This window comes from Pelophylax lessonae, assembly GCF_965119305.1.
Source record: "Pelophylax lessonae genome assembly, chromosome: 8".
In the NCBI taxonomy this organism is placed as follows: Eukaryota; Metazoa; Chordata; class Amphibia; order Anura; family Ranidae; genus Pelophylax; species Pelophylax lessonae.
The window spans coordinates 77,035,915-77,060,592 of NC_138775.1; the positions used below are offsets into that span (position 1 = coordinate 77,035,915).

The 24,678-nt window shown below is 42.4% G+C and overlaps 1 protein-coding gene across 2 annotated transcripts in view; it reads right to left on the reverse strand.

The window, feature by feature from the left end:
* Window positions 1–24,678, reverse strand: part of PPARG (peroxisome proliferator activated receptor gamma) — a 120,723-nt gene that overhangs the window by 13,264 nt on the left and 82,781 nt on the right. For both annotated transcript variants that reach the window (XM_082266533.1, XM_082266532.1), the window contains exon 6: window positions 1,131–1,330. In XM_082266533.1, the coding sequence (XP_082122659.1) occupies window positions 1,131–1,330 (200 nt within the window). The remainder of the gene's footprint in view (window positions 1–1,130; window positions 1,331–24,678) is intronic.

Consider the following 24,678-nt stretch of genomic DNA (forward strand, 5'->3'; position numbering starts at 1 on the left):
GCGAACAATGGGGGGCCCTAGACCACCAGGTAATCTGGATTCTGGTCTCAGGCCTGTTGACAGTAATTGCCACCATGTCCATGTGTGTGGGGCCCCTTGGCAAGTGGGGCCCCCGGGCAACCGCCGGGCATGCCCATTGGAAAAGACGGCCCTGGAAGATAGTTGACAGCTGTTTATGTATTCTGACCATCTGTCAGAATAAAATAGCCACAGCAGGAAATTTGTCTGTCAGCTCTGTATAGTGTATAGCTAGCTTAAGTAATTTTAACAGAACAAATTTGCAGATCTGGATGGCAAAGAAGAGTCAGAAGGCCTAATCTGCACAACTGGCCAGTGATTTAAAGTTCTGAAGCAAAAGGGTTAGTATAACAGCCAGTCACCTAGCACAGCTGTTACACAGAACCCTTTGGTTCAATACGTTGGGTCACTAACCTACTTTGCAGATACTTCTGATTCTTCTCCTTATCTTGGTACTTGGTCAGTGTTTGAGAAGGTATGGGAGCCAGTGGATCAGCATGATAGCCATTTACTTTCCCAAGAAGGTCTGAAATGGCCATTCCCATATTTTGTTCAAAAGTTCATTTTAATATTTATCTTAAAATAACTTTAACTTTAAAGTATATCTATAGCCAAACATGCTGCCGTTTTTCATTGGTAAGATGTCCCTTCACCTCATGTTCTGAAAACGCAACAGGAAGTGCGTGGAAATCTCTCAAAAGGCGGGGGTTTTATTTATTTCTCATCACTTTCTGTTCCTGGGACAGTCGGCATGATCAGATAATAAAAGGTACAAACTGTGGCCACAAATAGTACGTCTTAGCACATTCAAATTGTCAGAATATTAAGCAGCTTTTTTGTATAGTAAGGCAAATAAACGTAGGCACGCTGCCAATATTAAACACTGGATGTTATTAAGTATTACAATAATTTATTACTTATTTTTGTTTTTTTACATAACATTTTCCTCTCTATAGTCACCCCTTACTGATGACTTTAGGAATCTGGATTTGCCAAGATGTGTGCATCACTTACAAAAGGAAGTTGACCTTCCATATATATAATGCAAGCAGAAAATACAATTGTTTTAAATGCAATCCCAGTAATGATTTATACATATAACGCCCACTCACTGATTTGTCTGTTGTCCTTCCTGTCAAGATGGCCCTTGCCTTGGCTTTTGTTAAAGGGAAGGACTTGAGATATGAGTCATACAAGTGCTTGGCCAAAACCCGTTGATCGGCGCACTCCGGATTCAGCTGGTCGATGTCACTGGAAATCTCAGCCAAGAGCTTCTCCTTCTCAGCCTGAGGCATCCGTCCAAACCTGATAGCTGCAAACAGAATTTTCGTGTTACTGGGGCCGAGATTATTATGAAAGGAGTCGCCATGGTGCGATAAAACACGAATAAGCTGTCATAAAATATGCAGTAAATGCAGCCCAGTTGATATGAAAGGCTTGTCATTTTGGGAATATTGCGTGCCATAAACAAGAGGCATGTTTAATGAGCACTGCAAGCTAGACACACTTTGATGGATCCTGTCTTTAAGTTTTATGATTGCGTCAAGCAGCAGATAATAGGTAAAAGTCAGCATTTTGTACAAGAATATGACATATAAAATTGTAGGTTGTGAAACATTTAAAACCTCAGACCATAAGTGATCCAAATCACTGAGATATTTTTTGCTGGTTGGAATGTTATGTAGCCTATCACAAAAAGTCATATGATCAATTGTGAACAGGCAAAGAAGACTGTAAAGAAATTCAGTAAGAAGTTTTAGAATCTCGCTAAGGGCTTGAGTACAAGGGTTTCAGACTCAGAAGCAAGTTGATTATGGTACACATTTGAATTGCTTTAATTTGCACTTTGACTGTTTTGGACTCGCTTTCGGCTGTTTCGGAGTTCCTTTGAGCCACTCCAGAGCTTATTCAGGCTACAGCTAAGCTGCTTCAAGTTGCTTCTGAGATGCTTTGAGCTACTTTTGTATTTATGTTGACTTGTATGAAAAAGGAAAGCAATTCAGATTCATTCAAATGCCCTATATGGGCCGCTTTGCACTTTAGAGGTGCATTAGCATTACGGCAACCTATCCATTAAGAGTGGGCTGTTAATGCACAGCAACAGACAAAACCAACACTGCAAAACCTACCAAATGCACCAACACTTTTTTTTTGTTTATGTGTTGTGGTGCTCTGCACTTAGTACATTGCGTTGGGAAGCTGTTCGCAATAATCGGCACATGTCATAGGGCAGGTGCTTTTCCATGCATTTTGGTAGCATGCATTGTACCACAATACACAAATGTGAATAGAGCCTTCAAGTGCATTTGTGCTTTGCTAATGCATGAAAAGAGCACATTAATTTAACCTTTAAGCTAAAACTATCCCATGACAGTGAATTTAAATGTACATTCTCAAATGAATACTTCATATTTACAGCCGGATATTTTCGGCATAACATGGAGGATGTCCGTATATATTTGCAAATTAAGTCCTATAAACCAAATATATAATTTCTGTGTATTTCAGACAAAAAATTGTCTCTCAAGAGGAAAAACATTTTTTTTTTTTTTTTCAGACTGTTGGATTACTGACCTCCTTCTGAAAATCTTATCTGCTTGGCAGTTATGCTGAATCTCTACCTTTAATACTTTTTTAAACAATGAACTTCAGTAAATCAGGATTTAGATCAGGAGTTACCTACATCACGTTGATGTTTTCTTGTTTTCATGTATGTTTTCCCTTTTTAAAATGCAAATAAAAATTTATTGATTGAAAAAAAAAAAGGATTTAGATCAGGAAAGTCATGAAAAAGTCAGATGTACTGATCTGCCTATTTCTTTTAAATTCCAACTTCAGGAAACTTAAAAATGATTCCTTGCAGTGGGGCTGCACTGCAATGGTGGAATCCTCGTTTAGGTCTAGGTCACAAAGAATATAAGACCTTCATATCTGATCCTCCGCTCCTCCATGCTGCTAGACTGGTCCCCACAGTGTCTTCTTCCTCATGCTCTAGCAGTTTAAGGTCCAGTCATCATCAATACCAACACAGGGTCCATACCCTACATTTGATGTGATGATGCCAAGGAGCATGGGGGACCACCATCTGCTGGTGGAGGAGAAGATCAAGTAGGGTAAAGTGCTTCTCCTTTCCGCTAGACTAAACAAGCATGTAACCCTTGTAGTGTTGGAGCAGCCCCACTGCAAGGGACAATTTTCATATTTAGAGGAGTTGGACTTTAAGTCAGTAACTCACATTACTGAAGAAAGAGCATCAGCATGACAACCAGGCAACTGGCATTTAATGAAAGAAAGGACAGTAGTAGCCTTCACATTTTCTCATAACAGATTCCTTTATAGCTCGCTACTGAATTTCAGAACTCCAACTTTTTCAATAGATTTATAATATTACAATAACTAAAAGAATCCAGGATTAACAAAAAAAAAAATTGAATTAAATTGTTTGCGTGAGCTAAAATAAATATAAAATAAATGTGAACAATGCTCACTGCTGTAGTTAGGCAACAGGAAACATTACCCTCAGCAACATCATAAATTGTCAGTCTTAAGAAAAGTGATTTCAAGAAGTATCTTATGATTTATTGGTCATTTGAGCATGTGTTGCTTATTTTGCAATACCCACAATGGAAAACAAGCCTATTTTTCTAAAGCTTAGGACCGCTGCCAGCAGAGACTCTTACATGGGTCTCGTGAACAAGGGCACTTTCCACATCTGCCCTTAGCAGAAAATTGTACAATAAATAGGTTGATAGCCCTGGCCTTCGAGAAAAACAAATCTATAGTCTATCCATCAGACTTCTAAATATTCTAAATTATGGGTACAACCAAACCCTTTTTCAGGTTTTGCTGGACATTGGAGGAGTCACACCCTAGTACAGCCTTTCTCATTGTTTTTTTTTAACATAGAGGAACCCTTGACATAATGTTCTGGTTTCAGGGAACCCCTACTAATAATTACTGTACCTACAGCTCATGATATATTGCTGTAATGATCATTGGGAAGAATGCTCTTTACAGTTGTGGTCAGTGGATAGAATCCTCCCTTACAGATGAATAAAAAGATCATTCTTTCAAGTGCTTACTTATCTGAGAGGCAGTAATTGCTTATTGCTCAAGGAACCCCTAGCTAATTCATGAGGAACCCTATGGTTTTCCTGCAACCCTAGTTGACAAGGGCTGCCCTAATATCTTAAAAAGCCAGTTCATTTAAAAGTTATATTGTGGTAATTGGTGAGTCCTTCCCAGATTTCCTATAAATCTTTGATGCTTCAACAGTGGTCTTTTTTGACATAATTGCCAGCTGTCTTCCTGTCCACTTGAGTGTATTGCATGTTCCTGATACCCTTTGTGTGTTCCACCATTTCTGTTTTGAAAGTAAACAAGTAAAAAAAGAGCTAAGCAGTAATTTCAAGAGTCCAAAATCCTTTAATGATGACACAAGTATCAGTGGGAAAACAAAAAGGCAGTCAACAACTTTTGAAGGCCAACTTTCCTCCTTCATCAAGGCAACTCATAAAATGTAAACATAAAAAATGTACTTATAAATATGGAAAAAATAACTAAAAAGTGCCATGGGGGAGGAATGGTGGCATCTCTGCCTCGCCCTGTGGACTCTGGTTCTCACTGCTATGGAATTTCGTGGCTTTCCCCCATTATCACTGTTGTTATAGTATATTACTTATCAATAATTATGTATTATTAGTTGATTGATATGTTTTATTACAGATAATAATTTGAATTGTTACTCCTGAAGAAGCAGAATTGTCCGCGAAACATGTAGAGGATTTACTGTACATTACAGGGATTCATTTTTTTTTTTATTATGCTCATTCTTGTAGTCCTTGGGTACAGAGATAGTCCATTTTTCTGCTATTTTTGGGCACACTTGGGGGTTGTCTCCAGTTTTCTTAATTATAAAGTGTAAAAGAAACAGAAATAATCATTCAGGTATGTAAGGTTAGTAGTTTAGCAGAATGCCCACTAGGGGGCATAAATACCCAATACAAAGCTCAAAACTGATATCCAATTTTAGTTGATTTTATGCATATTTATTCGTTTTTGTTTTTTTGTTTTTTTTTTATGAAAGGGCATCGTTGGCCCATGACACACGTGAGCATTCTTTTGTGCATTGATACTTGTTTTGTTATTAAATGACTTTGGACTCTTTAGATGACTGTATGTCTCGTTTTTACTTATTTACAGCACAATTTCTCAGGTTGGGTGGTCCCAAATCGTTGTGGCATTGAGCTCAACCAATGAGATCTGTTTTCAGCATCTTACCATCACCTTCCCTTGGTTGTCATTTCTGTTTCATTCTCTATAATGCAATATAAATACACAATTTAACATGGAGCATGGGTCTCACTTGTAATGGTCATAGTAGGTGAGCAGACCTAAATACATCTCACCTATATAATTCCAGAGACTGTCAAGTGGTTTAAGCCTTCAGTTAAAAAAGACTGAAATCTTAGTTTTGAGGGGTATAACCCTTTAAAATGTTTCTTGAGAAATTCTAAAATATGCTAACAGACAACATTTTAAGGCTTGGATCAAACGGGATTGGCTCGCAGCAGGAGGTCCGGTGCATCCTGTTCACTGTTTCAGGTATGAATTGGGTCTAAATTTTTGGCTGAATTCGGACATAAAATGGACCAGAAGACGTGCACAAATTTCCTGCAAACCACACTGCAGCTTTCTTGGAGATGTGTGAACCGGCTCCATTGAGAGCCAGTCACAGGCTCCTGACATGCAAATTGGATGTGGGGAAACCCGCATCCAATTTGCACCAGAGTGAACCCAGCCTAAATCAAATGTAGTAAATTTAGGGCTTGTGTACATCTGCATCGCTCTTTGAAGAGTGATTAATGGTGAATTGCTTTTCACAGAGAGGTGCAGGCACCTCCTGAATGTGTTTTTGGACAGCAGAATGAGCTTTTACAAAGTCACAACTGCGAGCCTAGAATTTGGCCTTTGGTTGCCACACAGCATCATTAACTTGAATATTTCCCATTTGGCGGCAGTAGTGCTTGCTTAATGTGCAGGTGGTCATTTTTGCTGCACCACAAAGCAAAGCAATGCAGCTGTGGCATGTGTATGCCCCCATTAGGGTTGCCACCTCATCCCTTTAAACCAGGACACACATTAATTACACAGGTTCTGAGGCTGATTAAGGTGGTAATTAAATTCACTTAGTGCCTTATGTGTATTATATTAGCTTCAGAACCTGTGTAATTAATATGTGTCCAGGTATAAAGGGATGAGGTGGCAACCTTGGGTGGCACAGTGGTGTAGTGGTTAGCACTTTCACCCAGCAGCAAGAGGGCCACTGGTTCAAATCCCAACCACGACACTACCTGCCTGGAGTTTACATGTTCTCCCTGTGCCTGTGTGGGTTTCCTCCGGGTACTCCGGTTTCCTCTCAAACTCCAAAGACATGCTGGTAGGTAAATTGGATCCTATATAAAAAAAATTGGCACTACTGTGTATGTATGTGAGTTAGGGACCTTAGATTGTACACTCCTTGAGGGCAGGGACTGATGTGAATGTACAATGTATATGTAAAGCACTGCGTAAATTGACAGTGCTATATAAGTACCTGAAATAAATAAATAAAACCCTAGCCCCCATCCAGCTGCCTTTAGAAGGGGGGCAGTAAAATCATGGCTTAACTGCAAACCATACCCCGTTCACATTAGGTTGCTCTGACTTAGGGGGCGACCTGTGAAGTCTCGTGCAGCGTAACTTCGGCACGACTTGCACAGACTTCACATAATGGAAGTCAATGCAAGTCGCCTCCAGGTCGCCCCCAAGTAGTACAGGACCCTTTTTCTAAGTCGGAGCGACTCTATTAGAACGATCCTATTAGAACGGCTCCTGTACTACACAGTGGGAGCGACGGTGCACGACTTGTCAGGCTGACCAAATCGCCTGACAAGTCGTACCAGTGTGAATGGACACTTATTGTAAACTTGGCTTTAGGAAGGCTGCCATAAAATCTGATCTAGCGTTACTAATCACAATGACAAAAACATGAATAAGTTTCACTTGTTTCAGTTTAGCACACTCACTATTATATGTATTAGTGGTAAATCCATAAAAGATCTAAATTCTAATATTGCTTCATAGAACTATTAAATGTATATAAGTAAGTCACATACTGCAAATTATTCCTGAAACTTGAACTAAACATTAATAAACACCCACCAGGACAGCCCTCCAATGAAGCCCAAGAACCGACTTCCTAAGGGATTGAGCCAAACAATTTACTGTGAGCCCCCTAGTGGTGAATAATCATTATACCATTATGAACTCAATGACATTTTCATTACTGTGCAATATTTGTTATCATCTACAATGGCATGTTGTAATCAGTAAGAGTCTGAGCACATAGTTTGACTGACTTTGCCATTATAGTATGAATTATTGTAATGTTTTGTTTGTATAAGTACGTTTCACAAACATAATTGCACACATTATAAGGCTCAGTTCACTAAGCTGTAACAAATGTTATCAGTCAAAACATCTGGATTGTTTAAGCAAAGACAGCTGAAAATAACAGTCACCCGGCTGAAAAGAACAATAATTATAACAAATTAAACATGGGTTATAACTTAGTGAATTGAGGCAAAAGCACTTTAAAGAGGATCCCCCAAAGCTAAAGATTTATGTTGCATGTAGCCACACATGTTAATACCCCAAAATGTCCAAGTCCTATGTAAAATAAACAATTTTAGTTTTTAGAAAAATCATTATGAGAACCATTATTACTTTATTTTACTAGTTATCCTAGTTGGGACTGCCAATGAACACCTTTTTTTGAATAATGTTATATTCTCATTGGAATAAAGGCTTCTGGAATAGGAGCATAAACTATTAGCAAGCATCTGATATATTTCTGGAAGTGGGGAGTTTGTGAAAAATGCTTTGGTACTTATTGAGAGTGCTGCCTGAAATATGTAAATATATATTATATTCCCATCTAAATAATTAGAGGATCTATCCACTTCAGTCTAGCTGCTGCGAATTTTCAAATAGTCAGGAAATTTATTAAAGCCTTAACATTTTCTTTTCTGGTGCTATGGCCAATGATTGGTGTGTTAGCGCCTCAGCATTTTCTCCAATTTTATTTAAGTCTATTGCACTTAAATTGAAGGCAGCTTCACAATACACATTGATTCTAGTTAAAGGGAGGCACCATTACTCTCTATATTACCTCACCTTTAAAAGGGCATGCACCAGATTAAAAAATCTCAGCCACCTGTTTTGGTAGCTTTACCGACACGCATGGCAGATTCTTAATAGTCCTTAATTACTGCACCTTATTCAAAAATAATGACTTCCCTTTCAGAGATAACAAAAGCAGGAGCAATAAAGACCAACTGTAGGTTGGTGTACAGGGACAGGCAGAGTGCCCTTTTCTGTACACTGTGTAGCAGGTGGCACATATGCCACCACTAAGGCCGGCCATACACAGTGCAAATTTCTGCAAACACAGGAAAGAAATTTGCATGATTCCCCCATCAACACAGACAGTGCAGAAAGGGGAATCCTTCCTGCCGAGCGATTGTCTTCTCCTGGCAGGAAGGGGGGGGGGGGGGCGTTATTGCAGGATTACCAGGGGAAAAGAAACCAAAAGAAGCTTAAAAAAAAGAAAGTTTATGTAGCCAGCACACCACATACTGGTAAGCTACATTTTGGTTTTTGGGTTTAGATACATTGTAAAGTAACATTAAACCTGCATTTTTACAAATTAAAATAATAAGCATGTTATAACTACCTGCTCTGTGCAAAACCATCCTCTTCTGAGGTCCCCTGCAGGCCCTTCAAGCCCCTCCTCTTCCGCGAGTGCCCCCATGGAAAACGGTTTTCCATGGGAGCAGCCGTGCAAGCTCGATCTCGAGCCGCCCTGTCTGCGTCTATTGACACAGACCGGGCGACTCTATACCACCCCCACTCCTTGTCACAGCATTTGACTGACAGCAGCGGGAGCGAATGACTATCAATCTGCCCAATGAGGGGAGAGACAGCAGGGAGAGCCGCTGGTCTTGTGCATATCGCTGGATCGCATCGGGCTCAGGGGGGAGGCTGGGGGGCTCCTGCTGGGGGGCCCACCCTAAAGCATAGAATGTATTAATTCAGGATGGATAAAAAACAATGTTTTTTTTTTAAATCAAAAAAATCTTTTTTTTTTTAAATTAAAACCTGATTTTTTTTTATTTTTATCTAATTTATTTTAATAAAATTCTAGTAAAATTCTATCTAAAAATAGTTTTCTTTTTAAGATACCATAATCATTTAGTTTATTCAGCATGAAATTGAGCTTAGTTATATAGCATGAGGCTGTATAGTCTGCAATATTTACATTTTTAATAAACTCATTCAATGAATCCAAGCTCTGCAAGCTGATATAAAATGCACTGCATTGATGCATTCACACAATTTCACACTAACTACCAGCAAGAATGAGTCCTTACATTCAAAGAGCACCTGTCATTTCAAATCCATCATGGCAGCGCCTGTAAGTGGACATCCACTCACCTGTTACTGCCACGTCACCCACCTTGTTAAAAGTGAATTAAAGTGAATGGGACTGTCAGTGAGTCAACAGCGGGTCAGAGGAGGAGCTGCTGCGAGACAGAGGTGACAGTTGTGGTATATAAATTATGATTTAAATCAAGATTTTTTGCTAGTGATTTAAATCAAATCCACCCTGCATTAATGTAAAAAACCATGAGGCTTTAGAATCAATTTAAAGTGAATGTAAAGTCTCATTAAAAAAAAAAAAAAAATAACAAACATGTTATACTTACTTGCTCTGTTGCTGCTCCTGGCGCCTCCATCCTATTGAGTGCTCCCACAGCAAGCAGCTTGCTATGGGCCACCTGAGTTGAGCTGCAGCTCCGTTTGTCCATTCAGACATGGAGCTGCCATTCAGCCCCACCCCCTCTCTCGCCTGATTGGTTGACTGACTTTGATTGACAGCCACCGGAGCCAATGGCGCAACTGCTGTATCTCAGCCAATCAGGAGGGAGAGTCCCGGATGGCCGAGGGACTCCTGGTCATCACTCAACAGAGATCGGGTTCAGGTAAGTATTAGGGGGTGCTGGGGGGCTGCTACAAACAGAAGGTTTTTTTTTTTCTTAATGCAGATAAAAAACCTTCTGAATCTAAAACTCCTTTAAGTTAACTATTTACTGCAGCGGTCAGCCCCTCACAAGCAGTAGTACTACGTCGCTAGCCTGTGAGGGTCTAGGGAGCGAGCGCGCGCCCCCGGAGGCGCGCTCCCGCTCCAGAGTGGTCGTGGACCCCCCGCGCGTGTGACCGGCAGACCCGATGTCCGCCGGTCACTCGGCGATCGTCGGTGCAGAGGGAGAAAGGCAGGCGACTAAAGTAAACAAGCCGCCTGTCATTCTCCCCTGTGTATGAATGGTGATCATACGGTTCTACTATGTAGGACCGTTGATCACTGTTCCTACACCTCAAGCCACAGCCAATCACAGTTAGAATCACGCCCCTAGGGACACACATAACCCCTCCCTCTCAAAAAAAGTTAACCCCTTCACCGTCAGTGTAATTTTTTACGCGTTAAAAAAAAAAACAACAAAAATGACAAAAATCTTTCCCTTTGTTAGTAAACGCGATAACTTTTGCACAAACCAATCAAAATACGCTTTTTGCGATTTTTTTTACCAAACATATGTAGCATAAAACAAATTGGCCGAAAATGTTAAAAAATTTTGATTTTTACATTTTTTTTGGAGGGAATTTCATATAAATTATGGGAAAAATATTGTTATTTTTGCAAAATTGACGCTCTTTTTTTGTTTATAGCGCATGATCAAAAAATCGCACAGGTGATCAAATACCACCAAAAGAAAGCTCTGTTTGTGGGAAAAAAGGACGTCAAATTCGTTTAGGTACAGCGTCGCACGACCAGGCAATTGTCCGTTCAAGTCACGCAGTGCCGAATCGCAAAATAGGCCCTGGTCAGGAAGGGGGTAAAATCTTCCGGGGCTTAAGTGGTTAAAAGAGTGAACAGTACTAGCAAAGGTAACACAGATCACATTATAAATACTGAAATCCTGATGTTTGGTGAGCCGTGGCTTAGTAGACTCAGGTAAATGGGGAAGGATAAAAGCGTACATTGAATGTTTCACTAAAATAGTTAATCCAACAAAGGGTCAGTCGGCAATGGAAACACAGGGAATTGGTGAGGTTGGCAGCCACGAATGTAAAAGTAAAACCGTCTAATGTAAAAGTATAAAAGTATAAAAGTGTAATAAGTATAAGTATATGTAAAAGTATAAAAGTATAACAGAATCAAAATGCGATTTTTTTTATTTGGGATTTTCTTTTTTTACAAGAAAACTCAACATTTTTATGAGGCTAATTATGTAGTCACCAAGTCGTCCAAATACTGATCTACAGGGATGTTAAGGAAACACATTAATAGCAAATTAGTGCTAAATTATCAGCACGCTCTTTATGAATTGGTCACAGCGATTAGCGTTCTGGTGATTTCATTGGTTAAATGAGCAGTAAAAGCAAACAAGCAATATCAGTGCTTGAAATATTGTTTCTTAAGTGCCCACACCTATTTTGTTAGCTGGAAAAGCAAAATCAATCCGCATTCTTTCACCATATTGTGTAAGTACTTATCTAAGAAATAGGCATGATATTGATTTTTTTTTTTTATTATTAAACTTAGACTACAAATAAAAAAGTTGTACATAAAATAAAAAAAATAAGAGATACATTCAATCACTGTATGCAATCTGCAATTTCAAACAATTAAAAAAATATATCTTTTATCAGTTACGGCAATATATTTTTTTTTTATAAAAGTTACACCTGGTTAAAAGGCCATGAAAAGAATTCTCTTTAGAAATGAGGGTGATATAAGTCTGTGCAGACACCAGGAAACATGTCGATAGTATTTTATCTACAATGTGTGCCATTACATCTGGGGATTTTTTAGATCAAACATGAGTATCGAAAGGTCAATATTTTTCCTGTACCTGTAACGATGGATACCTGCAGGATTATTTCAAAAGATGTTGATTGTATTGGCGTTCAGTGAACCAGCGGTCAGGCTTCGGACATATTCATACCAAGCACTAGGGGCTCATTTACTCTAGGCAGCTGAGTGCAATGCACAGATGTGAACCAGACCTTAAAGTTTTTTGCAATGGTTTTGCACAGTGCAGCCCCGATCCTCCTCTTCTTGAATCCTCTGCCAGCAATCCAGGCCCTGCTCTCCTGTCCCCATAGCAAGCAGCTTGCTATGGGGGCACCCAAACAGGCGCACTCCCAAGCCGCTGCTCTGTGTGTCTATTCACACATGGAACATGGCTCGGCCCCATCACTGCTCTCTTCTCATTGGTTCACTGGCTGTGATTGACAGTAGTAGGGCCAATGAGGAGGGAGAGCTGAGGCTCTCGTGAACATTGCTAAATTGAGATGGGGCTCAGGTAAGTATAAGGGGGGGGGGGGGGTGGAATGCATGAAGGCAAAAACCTTCAGCCTTTACAAGCACTTACAACTGCTCGCCGACCGCCCGGCGCAGATGTACGGCGGCAGTCTGGCGCTCCCAGGCAAAGCGTCGTACATGTGCGGCGATCGCCTGGGAGGAGCTAGGGGGCGATTGCCTGCTCGTCAGCTGGGGAGCCAGCACGTGTGACCGGCGGCTCCACGATCTCCCGCAGCAGTGAGAGAAGGACAGGCGGCTGATGTAAACACAGCCGTCTGTCATTCTCACTGAAGTAATGTACTGCTGTATAGGATCGCATGTCTCTGTGATTACTTCACAAGCCACACCCCCTGACAGTTAGAATCACGCCCCTAGGGACACACTTAACCCCTTGATCACCAGTAAAGTTGTTTACAGTAACAGTGCATATTTATAGCACTGATTACTGTAGTAAAGTCACTGGTACCCCCAAAAGTGTCAAAAATGTCAGTTAGGGGTCCGAACTGTCCGCCGCAATGTCGCAGTCCCGCAACAAAAAATCGCAGATCGCCGCCGTTACTAAAAAAAACAATAAAAATTACATAAATCTTTTTCGTAGTCAGTAAACGCAACAACTTTTGCGCAAACCAATCAAAATACTCTTATTGTGATTTTTTTTTTACCAAAAATATGTAGCAGAAAACAAATTGGCCTAAAATGTTAAAAAAAAAAATTGATTTTTACATTTCTTTATTTGAGAATTTCATATAAAAAAATTTGAAAAATATTGTTATTTTTTCAAAATTGTCGCTCTTTTTTTGTTTACAGCACAAAAAATTTAAATCGTACAGGTGATCAAATACCACCAAAAGAAAGCTCTGTTTGTGGGAAAAAAAGGACGTCAATTTAGTTTGGGTACGACCGCGCAATTGTGCGTTAAATTCACACAGTGCCGAATCGCCAAATAGGGCCTGGTCATTGAGCAGCCAAATCCTCCGGGGCTAAAGTGGTTAAAGAAGTTGGGATGCCCAAGGCACAATCCTGTTTTTTTTTCCCAGTTTTCATGTTTTTTTAAGTTTCCCACACGTGATTGTGGAAACAGCTTCACTTCATTCATTAAACTAAAGTTAACATTTTGCTATATTCTTAATCCTTGTAGTCAGTCAACCCCTCGGAGTAGGCTGACCTATTGAAAACAATACATTTCCTGAGTAGCTGATAACTTATCTCATCAGATGTTGGAGGAAACATTTACTGAAATAAAAATGGAGGCTGCCATGGCTGAACTCCTTCTGATAATGCACTTTGCTTTCTGGCTTCAACGCTATTACCATGTAAATCAGGAAGGTAAAATTTAAGTCAGAACTCCTTAATTTAATACTTGTTCCAAGTCTGTGACTTAAAAAATTACTGAAGTCAATAGATTAAGATTACAGCTGGGGAACCAAGATATTCATAAAAGGCAGGTTTACAATGGCACCCCCCATACTTATCTATTTGTTCTCCTTTTGGTGAGTGAGAGAAAGTAAAGCCGGCCACCCATTGATCGAAGTTCATAGGGCCCAGACACATTTTGATCCATTTATGGGCAGGCTGGTTGTACAGAAGTTGATCCACCAGTTGACTTCTGTACTACCAGCCTGCCAGATTTTCCCCACTTGATCAGTGCAGCCAACTATAGCCAGTATTGCTGATCGTTGTATTCAGAGGGTTTGGAGGTCTTCCCTCTTTTAGAATATAATAGCTCAGCAGGAGGATTCCCCCAATCCACATTGAAAGACTCATCTATGGCCAGCTTAATTACACTTAGCTACTGAGAGCTCCTTCATGTGGCATGTTTATATATTTGTGTAATGGCCAGAATATGGAACACCAAGCAAAAAAATGTATATAGGAAATATAATGAAAACCTGGGTGTTGTCTATGCAGAACAAAGCAACAGGTTCAATTTATTCTCCTTCTCTCCATGCCTATCTTTCCTGGACATCCCCACACTCAGTTAGCAGGAGTGAAGAAAATACTTTTTAGCAGGGCCAGGACAAGGGGTGGGCAGGAGATGTGGATGCCCTGGGTGCAATGGTTTATTGCAGGTATGTGGGGGGGGGGGGGGGGGTTGACCCTAACCCTAAGGGAAAGTGGGGGCGCAGTTTGGCAGTTTGGCACCCTTGCCCTGGGCGCCGGATTACCTTGTCCCAGCACTGCTTTAAAGTATGGAGGGGCAAGTTACCTACTCTATGTGACAAGTGCTAGGCCAGACACCAAGCACCAGAGCTATCACTGAACAAAGCAGTGGGGGAGCGAAGGAAAGGTATTGCTGAAGAGGGTGTTAGGATTGAGTTCCCCTGCTGGTGACACTGTGTTGCCCTGGGCTAAATGCTTCCATTGTCCACCAGCAGGTGTCTCCCAGAAGCCAGCAGGCTTCTATGATCACCCAAACTGTGTTCAGCTGCCAGGTGGCTATTTAAGGCTGCTCCTCCCTTTCCCAGGCGCGTCACTATTTTATGTTAGGATTGAGTTCCCCTGCTGGTGGACAATGGAAGTGCAGCATTTAGCCCAGGGCAACACAGTGTCACCAGCAGGGGAACTCAATCCTAACAGAGGGAGACATTGAAGTGGGGCTACTGCTTTCCATTTTCACCCTTCAAGACTCAAAACTAACTGTGGTCTGAATGGAACTCCCGAAGCAAAGGTTATGGCAGATGCTAAATACCTAGATGATGCTGTGGGCTGACTTGAAAAAAAATGCTGCAGGAGTTGTAGTGCATTGACAACCCATTCTAAATGAATAGGCTGCCTTGCCCCAACGCACATAACCCATGTGCGGTAACGCACCACAATGCAGCAGAGATGTTTTAAAGCCTAAGTTTAACTAAAAAAAAAAAAAAAAAGGAAGTGTCCCTAGGAGAGGGGCAAAAAGGGCCAGCATAGTCTTGAAGACTGTGACATGTCCGGCACTCGTATTAACCCTCAAAGTACTAGAAGATTATGGTTGCAGGAGTGGGGAGGAGGGGTGGGGCAGAAGACAGAGGATTTCATCAAAGAGAGCAGAGAGCAGTCAGCAATAAATGTAAGTACTGTCCCTTATGCTTGTTAAAGTTTACAGTATAAGTATACGTGAACCCTTACTTTGTAAGACCCCTTTCACACGGGTCGGATCCGTTTGGATGGACTCCGCTTGCTCAATGAGGGGTCATTCCATTGATCCCCGCTGAGCAGGCGGATTACAGCTCTGTCTCTGCTCACTGTGCAGACGGACCTGTCAGAGTCCTGCTCTCCTCTATGGGGAGATCGGATGAAAATTAACAACCTGCATCGCCAACCGTCTGTTTTCAGCGGATCTTGTCGGATCGGATGCCAGGCAGGTGTCAGTGGACACATGTTTGCTGACATCCTCCTCCCCATAGAGGACAATGGGTGGCCTGATTGGGTCCACCTGGAAAACGGACAGGCGGACCCGATCGGTCGGATCATGTGAAAGGGGCCTAAAACAACCCATTCAGTTTAAAGAAGTAATGAAAAGCAAAACATTTGTGTATACACAGAAAAAGTACTATAAGTAGCTATTTTTCCTTTTATTTAAGTGATCACTTATCCTCTTTTCTCAGCTGCCTAAGGAGCTCAGGGGGAGGAGAGGCAGCAGCACACTGGTCTTCCCAGTGAATGGCTGTGTGTGTGGGGGTGGGGGGGAGGGTCAGCACAAGTCTGATCGTGGAGGAGAGCAGGCTAAGTTCCCAGCACAGCCAGAAAACTGACCAAACTGTGCTCTCATATCTAATGTGATTGTTATTAATAGGAAAGCAGGGGGATTAGCAGGAACACCGGGGATTTCACATAAAGGAAGCAATGCATAGAGAACAGGATGCTTTTTCATACACGTATGTGGCACAGCAGGCACATATTTTGGGAATTTAAAATGCTGGGTTAGCATATTTTTTAATATTAGCTCTTGGCTTCAGTACTGTTATTTAATCACCTTATGTAAAATGCCGGTTACAGTAACAATTGACTAGTGTGATGTAAGTCCTTTCTTGGTTTCTAACACGGAAAAGTCAAACAGCTTCAGATTGACTAATGAAGGGCTGCAGATTGCTTCATGCTCAGCAAGCTTTCCTTTTGTGGTTAAAGCCCTCGGTGTTTACTGTGCAGGAATGACAATCCCTGTCCAGACAACTGAAAAAACAACTTAACAGTTTGTCGGGTTTTCTTTTAGAAAATAACAATAAACGGTGCATTAATTCCATAAAAGGTCATTGATCGCAGGACATCAAAGCTTGAAGAGTAACTAAAGGCAAAACTTTTTCATTTTGGATAAAGTAAGGGAGGGTTACTTATAATCTCCATCAGTTTTTTGCCATCTGTGTCCCATTGGGGAGATTTTCCTTCACTTCCTGTCTCATAGCCAAAACAGGAAGTGACAGGAAATCCCTCTAAAGTAAGGGAATCCTGGGATGTCACCAGAACTAGCGTGCCCACTGGACGATTTCCCCACTATTAGTGTTTTGATTTCAATCCAAAATTTGGGTTTTCTTTTACTTTCACTTTTTAACCGCTTGCCGACCGCCGCACGACTATATACTGCGGCGGTCAGCCCCTCACAGGCAGAGTGACGTAGCGGTACGTCACTAGCCTGGGAGGGTCTGGGGAGCGAGCGCACGCGTCACGGATCCCCCCGCGCGTGTGACCGGCGGACCCGATGTCCGCCGGCCACTCTGCGATCGGCGGGGGAGAGGGAGAAAGTCAGGCAGCTTGTGTAAACAAGCTGCCTGTCATTCTCCACGGTGTAAAGACACTGATCACACGGATCTAGTATGTAGATCCGTTGATCAGTGTCCTTACAGCTCAAGCCACAGCCAATCACAGTAGAAAGCACGCCCCTAGGGACACACACAGCCCCTCCCTCCCAAATAAAGTTAACCCCTTCACTACCAGTGTATTTTTACAGTAACAGTGCATATGTATAGCACTGATTACTGTAGAAATGTCACTGGTAACCCCAAAAGTGTCAAAAATGTCAGTCAAGGGTCCGATCTGCCTGCCCCAATGTCGCAGTACCGCAAAAAAAAACGCAGATCGCCGCCATTACGCGTTAAAAAAAAACAACAAAAATGACAGAAATCTTTCCCTTTGTTAGTAAACGCGATAACTTTTGCGCAAACCAATAAAAATACGCTTTTTGCGATTTTTTTTACCAAACATAGGTAGCATAAAACAAATTGGCCGAAAATGTTAAAAAATTTTGATTTTTACATTTTTTTTTGGGGGAATTTCATATAAAAAAATGTGAAAAATATTGTTATTTTTGCAAAATTGACGCTCTTTTTTTGTTTATAGCGCGTGATCAAAAAATCGCACAGGTGATCAAATACCACCAAAAGAAAGCTCTGTTTGTGGGAAAAAAAGGACGCCAAATTCGTTTAGGTACAGCGTCGCACGACCGCGCAATTGTCCGTTAAAGTCACGCAGTGCCGAATCGCAAAATACCCCCTGGTCGTTTAGCAGCCAAATCCTCCGGGGCTTAAGTGGTTAAAGAGGAAGTAAACTCAAAGGCATAATTTGTACCTATAGGTAAGCCTATAATAAGACTTACCTATAGGTACTGTAAATATCTCCTAAATGTGTACCGTTTAGGAGATATTTACATTACAGGCAGCCGATGCGGCCACCCATGCTGTTCCTTCAGACACCTATGCCATGAATGACAGCATATGCGTGGGAGTGACGTCATCACGGCTCCAGCTTGTCACACAGCTGGAGTCCGTGGACCCAGAAGGAAGATCGGGTCAAGATGGACGCTGACTCCAGCGATAACATCGCATCGCTGCAGGGATTCCTTTTCAGGTAAGTTTCACATACAGAAATGCAATGCATGCTAGCACATTATGCCTATACCTTGCAGGTCCAAAAAAACAACCAGCACTGTACAACCGCTTTAAGATAACGGTAAACAGGACTAATAGGGAGGGTGAATCTCCCTATTGGGGACACAGACAGCAATAAAAACCAACAGATGTTCTAATCCCTTTCCACTACATCCAAAACTGAAAAAAAAAAAAAAAAATTGCCTTTGGGTCCTTTCACACGAACAGTGCGCCCAATGGACTCCATTTTGCTCAGCGGGGAATCGATCCACCGATCCTCCCTGGGATCTCAACTTCCCCTTTAAAGTTATGTTAGGCCACTTTATTCTATCCTGTCTGGTCTGTTTAATTCTGTGTGCCTGTGCCCCTGTGTCTGTGTATGTGTTTTAAAAAAATAAGCCGTTCTTTACCAGTTTTCAGAGCACCGATCAACACTCACCGCAGCCAATGTTTCCATCGGCTGTCGGATGCTGCCGCTGCCATTGCCGGTAAGGTGACCCGGCAGTGAAGCCTTGCTGTTTTACGGCTGGGTCCCTACTGCGCATGTGCGAAGCGCACTGTGCTCTCTTACTGGCCCCCCCATCCATGCATCCGGCCCCATAATCTACATGTAGGGCACCAAATGCATGGATTCCAATGGGGTTTTTTTTTTGAAGCACGTGATTAGAGGCAGAGGCTCTAATAGGCTTCAAAAAGGGTGAGCTCGGGGCACAGAGCACTGTGCCCTGAGCCCACCCAGTTGTATGACAATAGCGAATGAATATTCGCTATTATCACACTGATTCTCCTCCCAGCCAATCAGGAAGCGGGTCGTGAGACCTCTTTCCTGATTGGCTGAAAAGAGAAGCGATTTTACTGGCCATTGGCCAGGAAGAGGGAGGACACGCACGGTTGGCCGGAGGAGAATCACAGCCACTCAGCCATCCGGGAAGGAGGTAAGAATGCTGGCTGTCCGGCCAGCCGGCCAGCTGTCCCACGGGGGGGATTTGCCTGCCGGCTGGCGGTCCGTCCCATGGAGGGGTGTGGGTTCTGCTGCCCCCCCCCCCTCAAATTATCATGCACCAGCCGCCACTGCTAGAAGCAGAGGGAGGAGGAGGGGGCCGGACCTCTGACGTACCTCGCTGCGGCAAGGTCCGATTGAAGTGGGGACAGGGTACCTATCAAAAAAAGGTACCTGCTCCCCCCTCCTCTCCCCCCAAAAGGTGTCAAATGTGGCACTGGAGGGGGGGGAGTAGACAGATAAGCGTCATTCCACTTTTGAGTGGAACTCCGCTTTAAGTTCTATTCGCCACAGCGCCATTGCCATGCGGTAAACTGCATCACAACCTGCTGTGCTGAAAAAGCGGACTACATGCAGTACTGGTGTTTTTTAAGCGCACACGACAGCAGTGCTGAAATATGAACTGGCACTGTAAGAAACAAGGCAAATTACCTTGTCTTTGTATTGGGACTGCACTGGGGGGCAATGCAGCCTAGCACAGCCCAGTGCAAATAGTGTGACTGGGCCCTTACATTGCTGGAGTCTGATCACTCTGGGAGGGAAGACGGAGGAAGTGCTTCATTCTGCCTACAGCCAGCTATTCTGAAATGTCTGGAATTCGTTAATGTAGACAATTACCGTAAACTCCACTTTAAGCAGGTAAACAGGAACTTCAGCTTGTTTTTTTATTTTTCTTTGTTTAAGTCAGCAGCTACAAATACTGAATTTGCAGACATTCAAAAATCAGGTACTTACGTGTGCCTGGGGCCCAGCGCTGTCTTCCTGTAGCTGGTTCTGGCAGGTTGCCAGCGTGGCCATCTTGGATATGGGAGCTGACTGTAGCTTTCATATACGCTTTGTGAATGGTCCTGCAGCCTCATGGGATATGTGCCATGTCTCAGGAGACTGCGGTAGGGGAGGAGAGGGGGCAAAGCAAGGGACGTCCTCCCTGCCTAGCCGAGGATTGCGGAAGTGAGAGTAGGTACTGATAAAAATTGGTACCCCCCCCCCCCCCCCCCAAAGAAACCTGTAGGGCCCCTTACACATGATCCTCACTGAGCAGGCAGATGGCTGGTCTGTATTCACTCCACTTATGGCGAGCGGACAAGGACAGCCCGCTCTCCTCCATGGCGATCAGATGTAAATGGACTGCCTGCCCATGTACCCCCGACTGCCACCCGATCTGATCCACCAGACGAATAGGGAACGGATCCCCACCCATCTGTTTTTAGCAGATAGGATTGGATGTAGGCAGGTGTAAACGGACACATGTCCATTTCCACCCGCCGCTCCATAGAGGAGACAGAGGGTCCGATGAGGTCCGCCTGAAAAATAGACCCGATTGGTCCATTAGTGTGAAAGGGGTCAAACTCAGATAGGCTGGTTATAGACTGATTGAATTTTGGGCGGTTCAGCAGCCACCAGCTGAATTCCGATCCATTTATGGACTAGCTAGTTGTACACATGTCGATCGACTTGTGTATAGCCATCCTGTAGGGTTTTCCCAAATGATCAGTACCGCTGGCTGTAGCCTGCAACACTGATCATTGTATTCTGCCAGCGGGGAAGGCTCCCTGCCAGCAGAATGCAATAGCTCAGCGGGAAGGATTCCACCATCCACATCGAATGTGTGGATGGGGGAATTCATTCTTTTTTTTTTTTACATTCAACCTCATAGTTGAATGAAAAAAAAAAAGGGATGTGTGCCATCATGAGTGGCCTACTGCTTCATTGAAAATAATGCATCTATATTGCATTTACGTTTTAACGCTTAATGGAGTTTTTCTGGTTTCCTGACTCCCAGCATGCACCTGTGAAACCTGGACATAGGAGTCATAAATCACAGCAAAAATGCATGATGCTTTTTTGATTTCATTTGAATAGGGAACTGCATTTTTGGCATGGTTTTGAAAAGCGCACCAAACATGCAGCAAGCAGGACTTTTTAAAACGCACCACACCCACAGCGCAGCCCCATAAGATTTAAAGGGAAACATTTCCCTTTACTAACTTTACGTTGCTAAAAATGCAGCAAAACACATTTGCGTAAAAGGGCCATAAGCCCACGTTCACACTGAGGGCGGGTTTGAAATCGTGCGAGTTCAGAGCGATTTCAAACCGGCATTTCAGTCCGACTTCGGAGGCGATTTGAGAGACATCTCTCTGGCTTCATGCACAGATGTCTCTTGAAATCGTCCCCGAAGTCACCAAAAGTAGTGCAGGAACTACTTTTGGGAATCGGCGCAGCAAAGTCGGAGTCGCACCGATTCAGACGGTGTTGTTGCCAGCAATAGGCTCTGATTTGGCATGTTATATCGGCCCGATGTGAACATGGGCTAAAGCATTGAAAGTAATGGTAAATGTATAATGTATATATAGGTAAGGTAAGGTGCGCTAACCAAACAATAAGAATGTGGCAGCACTAAGAACTCCAAGAACTAAGGAGTAAAAGAATATATGTGTAAAGAAAAATGAGTGCACTCTACAGAGAATACACAACAAATAGTGTGTGCATATATATATATATATATATATATATATATATATAAATAAATATATATATATATATATATATATATATATATATATATATATATATATACCATACAAAATTGATATTCTATAATAACATAAATAGCAAACCCGGGTTTATACTCACGGGTTTAAGATTTTTGTTATTATAGAATATCAGTTTTGTATGGTATATATATATATATATATATATATATATATATATATATATATATATATATATATATATATATATATATATATATATATATACACACACTATTTGTTGTGTATTCTCTGTAGAACACACTCATTTTTCTTCACACAAATGTATAATGTACTTTTGTCAGCACATCTAGACCATGAAAAATGTATTTTTATTCTGTCTCTCTAAAGCCCTGTACACACGCACCGATTGTCGGCCGAACGATTGGCCGTCTTTTGTCCGGTGCTGTCCTGTCGGTTGACAAGTGCTAAAGACTGCACACGAATTTTATCGGCCAACAACAGCCGACTGCAGAAGTGATGTCATGTGATGGTTAACTTTCCGTGTGTTTTTTTCTTCTCTGAGCATGCCCAGTCTTGCTCATCTGCTGTTTGTCGGCCAAATTCTGTACTGACTGACGAACAATCGGCCGTTCTGGTGTTGGCCAACAAAAATTTTAAAGTCTGCACACCAGATTCTGTTCGGCCGAAAAGTCGCAGTCGGTTGTCGGAAGCATCATACTAACAAGCTGACAATCGGCCGATCGGACGGTGGCCGAATATTTACGGCCGACAATCGCTACGTGAGTACGGGCCTTTACTTTGCACAATATGTGATCAAACCAAAGCCAATACTTGCATATTAAAAAGGAATCTAAACAAACGTTACCCACATGCACAAGGGATGAAAAAGGCCCTAAAAAGGAAAATGTTTTTTTTTCACCTCAAATTTAAAGCTTTAAAAATGCTAAAATGTTTGTATTGATAGGACCTGGTTGAGCCCTTAAGGGTATTTACTTTATTTTTCACTTGATGTTTTAGAAGCACTGTCCACTCAACCTGCTGGGCCTGTTTGGCTTCATGTCAGTGTGAAGTAATGAAGTGAAAGGAATGAGGTAATTCCAGCAGGACTCCTCCTTCCAGAGCAGGCCTTTCTGGTGTTCATGCTTTCTTAATGGGCCCGCTTTTTACACTAAACAATCTCTGTCACGTCATCTGCCCTACAAGAGGAACCAGTACTTTAAAAAAAAGTCCTGAAAGTCACGAAGTAGAAAATTCCCAGCGACGCCCGCCGTAACAGCTTCAGGTGAAGATTTCTTGAAAGAGTTATGTAAAAATAAAACACCTGCAGCCTTACCAGATTCGCAGTTTGGGCGTCATTACATAGTGCTGCAAAGATATGAAAAACTGACAAACTCCTGTTACCTGAGAGCAACTAAAATAAAAAAACTTTTTTTTTTTGCAGAGTAGGCAACACAACAGGTTCTCTTTATGGTAATATCATAATGGGGAGCAAAATGAGCCTATAATGTATATAAATCCATTTAGGGATTATTTACGCTTGTGGCAAGGACTGCCACTCCTCTGAAAAAGCGATTCACAATCAGATTGCTTTTTTAGAGGCGTTTAACTGCTTTAACCACCTAAAGCTCCATTCACACCTGAGCGTACCGCTTTCAGGCGTTTTTTTTTGGGCATTTTCCAGGCGTTTTTCTGGCGTTTTTTGCAGATGTTTGGAGGCAGGCATTAACATCTAACAAAAACGCTTGTAATCTGCCAAGAAAATAAACTCATTTACTTTTTAGAGCTTAAGGCGTTTTGCTTCAGGCAACAAAGCGCACATATGTGAACAAGGGCCATTGAAATGAATGGGATTTTGCTCATTTGGCGTTTAGAGACTTCAGAGATGAGCATTTTGCGAGCTGAAATACGCTCAGGTGTGAACAGGGCCTTATAGGCAATATATATATATATATATATATATATATATATATATATATATATAGGTGTAGACCAGGGATCCTTAAACAATGGTCCTCCAGCTGTTGCGGAACTACACATCTTATGAGGCATTGTTAAAGCGGAGTTCCACCCTGGATTTTTTTTTTTTTTTTTTAATACCCCCGGGACAGTCAGGGCTAGTGCATTCCACAATGGCTAGCCTCTGATCTGTCCCGGGTTGCACTTACCTGTTAGGACAAATACTTACCTTGCAAACGTCTTGTCCAGCGCTGCCATCTCAGATGTGGGCAGTTTGAAGCCAGCGCGTCCTCTTCGGCGTCTTCTTCCGCCTTCTTTGGTCCCACGATGCTCTGCGCCGGCCCCGATGTCACTTCCGGGTCGCGCGCGTCATCCCTCCACAGCTTCTGGGCATGCCCAGAAGCTGTTTAGAAGGGGATGACGCTCGCGACCCGGAACTGACGTCGGGGCCGGTGCAGGCGCAATGATTCCTGGGAGCTATGACGTCCAGCTCCCAGGAATCATTGCAGAGCCAGGAAGTGACGACGGGCCGCGGCCGAGGAAGGAGGAAGAAGGAAGTAAGGTAAGTATATTTTCTTCGCTACGAGGTAAGTAAAAAAAAAAAAAATATGCGATTATCCATTTCTTTTTCAGGTGACCCGGAGCGAGAAGATGGAGGTAAGTATAAAAATAGGGTGGAACTCCACTTTAAACTCTGATATTCACAGACATGACAAGGCATGATGGGAATTATAGTTTCTGAACAACTAGAGGGCCATAGTTGGAAGATCCCTGCTGTAGACCCTCCCCTTTTCATTACCTGAGCCCAATCCGATCCAGAGATGTGCACAAATGCAGTGGCTCCAGCCGCTGTCTCTCTTCTCACTGGACAGATTGATTGCAGCTGAAGCCATTGGCTCC